This window comes from Numida meleagris, chromosome 19 (assembly GCF_002078875.1).
Source record: "Numida meleagris isolate 19003 breed g44 Domestic line chromosome 19, NumMel1.0, whole genome shotgun sequence".
Classification (NCBI taxonomy): domain Eukaryota; kingdom Metazoa; phylum Chordata; class Aves; order Galliformes; family Numididae; genus Numida; species Numida meleagris.
In genome coordinates, this window is record NC_034427.1 from 631911 (window position 1) to 638855 (window position 6945).

Sequence of the window (6945 nt, forward strand, 5' to 3'; positions counted from 1 at the left end):
TTGCTCCTAAACAGAAAGGGATGCAAGTGCTTGGTGGAGCTTGACTATACACTTATGGCCTTTGGCAGAAAGGGAAATTGGCAACTCGTTCTGAAAGATACATGAAAGATTTTACTCCTTTAAACTGCTATTTCTTAGTATTAGAGGGAGACTCTGCATGTGGATGATTCCTCACAGCTGGCACTTGCACATCTCTGTGGCAGGACACGATCCTGCAGCACTGAGCCCAGCGGGTGCCTGCACCACGCATGCTGGTGTCATCATGGAACCCAGGCAGGAGATGGGGCCAGAGACAAGGACAGAGCCAGGATGGCCACCCTAAGGCAGCCCAGGGAGAGACTGGCTGCCTAGTCCTGAGCTTTAATGGGGCTCCTGGTGAGGGGTGCCAGATCAGCCTCCTGGGTCCACCAGGCCCCCAAGTCCTGCCCAGCTCCGTGATGGTGGCCCAGTGCCAGCCATGCCAAGCACTGAGACACTCAGCTGGGAGTCCTGCTGACAGAGCCTGGTGGGGTGAGTGGGTGGAGAGTGAGCAGCCAGGACCCAGGGATCTGCAAATGGGACAGGAAGCAAACCCTGAAATCTCCCCTGAAAGTGCTGGGGGACCAGGCACTGTGCAGCGAGGCAGAAAGAAGCCATCAGGCCATCCTGCCACCGTGCAGCATGCTGCCTTGTGCCATCAGCTGCCATGTATGATGTTTGCATAAATGGAAAGTCATTCCACAGCACGGGCTCACCTGGTGCTGACTGTTATGGAGCATGGGTATTGGGACAGCAGCAGGAGGAGGCTACCACGGGTTCATTACAGTCTCTCGCTGGCCTGCAGTAGCCCCAGGCCAGGGCAGGGGACACCGCAGCCCAGAGTTTCCTTCTTCCCGCAGCCATCAAGCCCAGCTCACCTGGAGCACCAGTTCTCCCAGCTGCCCATCCACTGAGTGCAGCCCAAGGCCATGCATCCCTGCAGCTGTGCCATCCCCAGCGCGCAGTGTTGACACTTAACACAACTATTGCAACAGTTGTGTTGTGAAGAGCAACACAGAGCGCGACTTGTTTGTTGCTCCCAAAACAAGGGACCTTCATGCTGTTGGTGGTCAGTTGAGCCCACGTGGTGGCCAGGGTACAGAGGCAGTGACAGCCACCGGGCTGGCGGCAGCTAGCACCTGCCCACTCATCCCAGCTCCACCAAGCTGCAGGGCTCCACACCCGTCCCTGCGTCACACTGACACATTCAGGGCTGGTAGAGGCGCTGGGGGTTGGGGAGGGGCCAGAGAGGTGAACATTAACCTGGGGCGGTGGCAAGGTGTCCCTGGCAGCGCAGCACCCAGCACCCCAGGAGCACCCGGGATGAGGGGGCTCCGTGCCCACTACCACCTCCTGGTAGGTCTGGCCGTGAGGGGACTCACAGGGGGCGCGGGCTGGCAGCGTTGGGGCTGGGACACATGGCCGGGCAGAGAGACAAATGCCATTGCAGGGCCACTCCTACCTCTCCCCCTTGTCCCCTGGGGTGTTTTCTGCCTGTCCCCACTGTGGAGAGCCTGGAGGAGCTGCTTGCTTCTGCCCTGCTGCCCTCCTACATTCAAGCGGGGGCATGGGCTGCAACACACAGCTGTAGATGGCTGAGACTTGTCACCAGCTGCAACCTGGCCCAAGGTGCATCTATGTCCTGGGGCACAGGGCCAGGGTAGGGGAAGATGGAACTGCGATTGGCTGCAGAGAACCCTTTCATTGGGGCTGAGGTTGGGCTGAATCTGTGGAAGCCTCTGCTGCCTCTTCTTCCTCTTCCTCCTCCTCCTTTCCCCATCTCCTCCTGGGGCAGCCCTCACCCTTGAACTTCTGTGCAATGATGGAACTGGCTGGCAGGGTGCCAGGGAACGCCATGCCATGGCAGCATGTGTCACAAGCGGGGCAGGAGGCTCAGCCAAGTGCCCACCCCTGGGGGCCCAGGGCTACATGGCCTTCGAGCCCCCTTCACTCAGCCCCTGCCCTCTGCACAGGGTGGGAGAGCCCCATGTGGTGCAGGTTTGGGGATGCTGCCTCTCAGGGTGAGGGTGCTGTCCCAGAGGAGTAATTACCTCCATTCACCCCTAGCCTGACCAGGACGAAGATCTGCCCACAGACTGCACGGAGCCAGACAGCGAGGGGCAACCAGGCTGGGAGGGGGCCCCGGTGGCACCCCCAGCCCCAGAGGAGCCACCAAGTCTGGTGCTGAGCACGCCAAGCAGCATCCTGCAGGAAAGGGAGATTGAGGAGGTAAGGTGCCCTCGCATGCCAGGAACTGGTCCACGCAAGGCTGGGTGGGTGACAACTCCTCTATCCCCAGGGATCAGAGGCTGGCACTGCCAGAGAAGGGGTGCCAAGCACTGGGGGCCCCATGTGGGTTCCCAGTGCAGTACCTCCGTTACCAGCCCCCCTGCATGGTTTCCTGTGGAGGGCAAGGGGAGGGGCACAGATGAGTGGGCAGCTCCCCAAGGACCCAGTGAGGGGTGCCTTTGGGTGACAGTCCTGGAGGTGTAAGGCCCCACACCCCACCAGAGGGTCAAGGTGTGGCTCATCCTGAGACAGCTGCCTGGTCTGCTCCTGCCTGAGTGGTTCTCTGGCCTCCTGCAGGGGGACTCAGGGTGGGGATGCTTGGGGAGACCTCGGGAGGATGCCAGGGGGCTGGGAGGATACTCAGAAGGACCTCTAGGGAAAAAATGCTCTGGGAGTTGTCTGAGGATGATGTCTGGTGTTGGGAGAACACTTGGGAACACCTCTTGGGCACGTGAGTATGGGTGAAGATGCTACAGGGGAAGACTGCTTTGTGGGGGGAGGATGCTGGGAGAGAGGATGGTGGGGTTCATCCCGGCTGGGTAGGAGGTGTCTGGGAGCACTTGCAGCCCTGCTCTCCTGCTGCAGGTGGGCAGGGAGGGGTGGGGAGCAGGGCTGGGGGTACAAACAGGGGCTGCTGCCCACGCCAGGATTCCCTGCAAGTAGCTGGGAGGGGGCCAGGCTGTGGTGAGGAGCAGCCTGCTAGACCCTCTGAGCCCGCTCTGCCCCAGCTGGGGCCCCACCTGCCCACCCGCCTGCGGCAGCAGCCCTGGAACCTGCTGTACTGCACTGCGCGGGATGGCTTCAGCCTGAGGACCCTGTACCGGTGCACTGGCCAGCTGAGCTCCCCAGCACTGCTGCTCATCCGTGACACTGAGGCGCAGGTATGGCTGGGACCTGTCACCTGGTAGCTAGAAAAGTGGCTTCACCTGGGCCTGGCGCTTCCTTCCTGCTGCTCAGCGGATGCGAATGTGCCAGAGTCCTGGTGCAGTTCGTACCCCCACCCCACAGCGCTGGCATCTCTCTCCTCTCCCCTTGCCAGGCCTTTGGTGCCTTCTGCACCAGCCCCATTCACGTGAGCAATGGCTTTTACGGCACAGGAGAGACATTTCTCTTCTCCTTCTCCCCGGAGCTGAAGGTAGGGGCTGTTGGACCAGAGGAAAGGGGGATCCTGGGGACGGGGACCAGCAATGCTCCATGGCCTGCCCTGCTGGAAGGACCCTGAAGTACTGAAGGGTTTGGGGAATGGTCCATGGTAATGCAGCTGCACTTGTCTGCCCACGAGCAAAGACACCAGGTCAGCTTGCCCCATGTTCCAACCACCACATGAAGGTCTGCGTGTCCTGGTGGGACTGGTGGCATCATGGATGGCAGCTGTTCCCTGGAGGGGGCAGGACAGCAGCAAAATGGCACCCACACCTTGGCGAGGCCTCCCTCTGCTCTCTGAGGCTTTAAGTCATGACCATTGGGTGCAGGGCCCTTCCTGTGGGTGGGATGGGGACAGGACGGGGACACCTCCACCTGACTGCTCTCCCCACAGGTGTTCAGGTGGACCGGCAGAAACAGCTTCTTCCTGAAGGGAGATGTGGACCTGCTGATGATCGGTGGGGGCAGGTAGGGGCAGCCAGCCACGGAGCTCATGTGGCTGAGCAGGCGGCAATTGGAGGGCCCTGGCTGAGCACAGCTTCTGCGTGTCCCAGTGGCAAGTTTGGGCTGTGGCTGGATGGGGACCTGCACCGTGGGGGAAGCTGTCCCTGTGAGACCTTCAACAACGAGAGCCTCTCGCCAAGGGGGGAGTTCTGTGTCCAGGACCTGGAGGTGTGGGGCCTCGCCTGACGGGCACTGGTACCACAGGATGCACCTAAAGCTACGGGTTGCGGGGCCAATCCCCACTGTGCCCCGTCCTGCAGGCGCTGGGAAGGGCAGTGTGGACAGGCCCCTGGGGGATGCTGGACCTGCAGCAGCACTGCCGCGCCATGGTGCCCACAGTGCCTGCAGGCCCAGCCCTGCCCGCAGCACCTGAGAACACAGACCAGCAGAGGTGGGGCACAGGCCCCGCAGAAGGGCACGAGGCAGGAGCCATGCAAGTCCCGGGGGGAGCAGTGAGCCATGATTGCTCCCAGCAGCACCTGGGACAGCCCTGTCCCATCAGCTGTTGCCCTCGGGACAGTGGGAGTAGGGCTCGTGGGTGAGAGGCTGCTGGCCACCAATAAACGGGAAGAGCTGTGCTCCGAGCCTTGTCCTTATCGTGGAAATAACTAATAGTTCCATGAAGCTATATACAGAAAGCAGTGTGGGCCCCTAACCAGGGGCCCAGACCCAGACCCCCAGCCCAGTGCTGCAGAGCAAAGCTAGTTGGGATGGCCCCTTGTGCCACATCCAAGCACAGGGCCATCCTCCCTGAGTGCTCAGGCAGCATGCACAGCCCTTCCCCTCCACACAAATCCTTCCTGCTTTGGCTCCTCACACCTTCTTTATGACACCTGACATTCCTTTTGCTTTTCTGGGGGGAAGGTTGTGGCTGGGCACGGGGCTGGAGCTCCCACTATTGCCATGCTTTCACACGGCATCACCTTCTGATAAAACCTGTAATTCAGTGGAGTTTGGATCCCACCCATCACCCCAACGGCATTGCTTTACTTATACTCCCCTTACCCTGTACGCACCTGCACTGAACTTCACCAGACACTTCAGTCTCCCATGGCTGAAGATACACGTGATGAGTTCTGAATCCCCATGAAATAAAACACAGCCCATTGCTTAAACCTCACTGTTGTTCTGATGGGATCATGTCCGAGTGATGAGTTTTAGCAAAGCTACTAGCCCATAGGTGCTGGGGCTTGGCGGCAACTGTTGTTTTTTTCCAAATTCTGCAGGACGCCCTGTGGCTTCAGCTGCCTGTGCTTGGCTTGGTCCCACGGAGCTGTTTATCCTCTCTGCGCAGGCACGGACCTTACAAACATGTACCCATGTAGCCCGAGGCCTCTCCTTGCCCTGCCCCAATGCCCACTTGTAGCTCTGCTCACGGTGCCCTCGTGCTTCGTGTTCTCCCATGCAGGGAAAGCTCTGGATAACCACACTGGGAGATCACTACCACCATGACACGTGGGCATCACGGGGACGCTGGGGCATCTCTCATCACAACGCCCATTGGGTTCCGCTTGCATCTGGCAGTACTGGGCCTGGCTGGGCTCTGCCATAGAAGGGTCCTGCAGAGGGAGCCAGCTTCAGCTGTGGACTCCCTCCTCTTTGGAGGGGCTGACAGTCATCTCTGCTCACTGTGTCCCCTCTTCCATGGGATGAAGGAGAAGATGGGGATGCTGCTGTGAGCACTGAGGAAGACCAGAACATCTCCTCACCCACCTTTCCCCAAGAGCTCAGGGCAATGGCCAGCTGTGACTGCTTTAAATGTGTTTGGTGGTTGATTGAGGGAAGCTGTGTGGTGTCACAATGCTTGAACAGAAAGTGCTGGGAAGGAGAAATCTGAGAATTTTTGAATCCAGCAGCAGGGAAAGTTTCACCTGTCAGCTCCACCTGCACAGAATGACCAAAGTGCAACCGCTCTTTGATCCACCTGACTCACCCGCTCCATCTCTGGCTGAACAACACTGAGCAACATGGATCCTGCAGCCAGCAAGGTACGCCCGCTGCTCTGCACAAGAACTAGTCCCAGAAAGTGCTGCTAGGAGGGATGGACATCCAAATGAAATACGCCTTGGTAATAGAGGAGATGGGGAGAGCCGTAAATATTCTGATGCACCTTTTCAAAGGGCACATTTGCCTGCAGCAGTTCAATGCCTTAGTTCTCCTACCCTTGTGCTTCTGGGTGTCGATGTGCAGCAGTGGGTAGGGCCACCACACAGCACCTGCATCCCGGCTGCTGTTTGACCAGCAACCTCTTCCAAGTTCCTGTCCTTTCCTTACAGCAGGATCCCAGGCTGTGTTTCTATTTCATCTTGCAAAAGGAAATAGAAGCAACTGCTCTACCACCAATTTCAGGATGTGCCACAATTTGCAGTGATGCAGTCCCCTGGAGCCTCCTCTTCGGCGGGAGGACCATCCCAGCTCTCTCCTCCTAGGAAAGATGCACCCATCCTCCCAGCAGCTTGGCAGCCATTCCCTGGGCTCTCTCCAGTGTGTCCAACTCTCTCTGGTACTGGGGAGCCCAGACCTGGACACTGTGGCCTCACCAGGGCCTTTTCTGCAGTGGCTTTGCAGCTGGATGCTCCCTGCATGCCCTGGTACCTCCAGTTGTTCCTCCCCAGGGGCAGGACTGTGCATTTGCCCTTGTAAAAATCCATGAGCTGCTCATCAGACCATTTCCCCAGCCTGTCAGGGTTCCTCTGGATGGCTGCATGGCCTTCTGCTGCATCAGCTGCTCCTCCTGGTTTGGAATCCTCAGCGGCCCTGTAAGGGTACACTCAGTCCTGTCACCCAGATCATTTGTGATGCGGTGGTACAGGCCTTGACCCACTACTGACCCCTGGGATGAACCTCCAGGATGGCTGCATTTGTCCCAGAATCAGACAAACAAGCAGACCTGCCAAGGAACAAAGGGGCCATAGGCATCTCACCTTCATATCATCCGCAGATGAGCTGAGAGCACATCCTGAGTCATCATCCAGCTGCAGATGAAGTTGC

General features: G+C 58.9%; 1 protein-coding gene across 2 annotated transcripts; it reads left to right on the forward strand.

The window, feature by feature from the left end:
* On the forward strand, window positions 796–5069 carry TLDC2 (TBC/LysM-associated domain containing 2). Of its 2 annotated transcripts, XM_021416437.1 has the most exons (6): window positions 796–1374; window positions 2086–2247; window positions 3036–3188; window positions 3347–3442; window positions 3845–3918; window positions 4005–5069. In XM_021416437.1, exons 1-6 carry the CDS (start codon window positions 1342–1344, stop codon window positions 4138–4140), a joined length of 654 nt encoding a protein of 217 aa, XP_021272112.1. In that variant the 5' UTR covers window positions 796–1341; the 3' UTR covers window positions 4141–5069. The 2 variants fall into 2 exon arrangements, with proteins under 2 accessions (XP_021272112.1, XP_021272111.1); XM_021416436.1 differs by lacking the exon at window positions 796–1374 and having other exon boundaries at window positions 2132–3188.

Coding starts and splice junctions, on each gene's coding strand:
- TLDC2 (XM_021416436.1), top strand. CDS start 2,775: ATGCTACAGGGGAAGACTGCTTTGTGGGGGGAGGATGCTGGGAGAGAG. Junction 3,189..3,346: donor TCCGTGACACTGAGGCGCAG/GTATGGCTGGGA, acceptor TCCCCTTGCCAG/GCCTTTGGTGCCTTCTGCAC. Junction 3,443..3,844: donor CCTTCTCCCCGGAGCTGAAG/GTAGGGGCTGTT, acceptor CTCTCCCCACAG/GTGTTCAGGTGGACCGGCAG.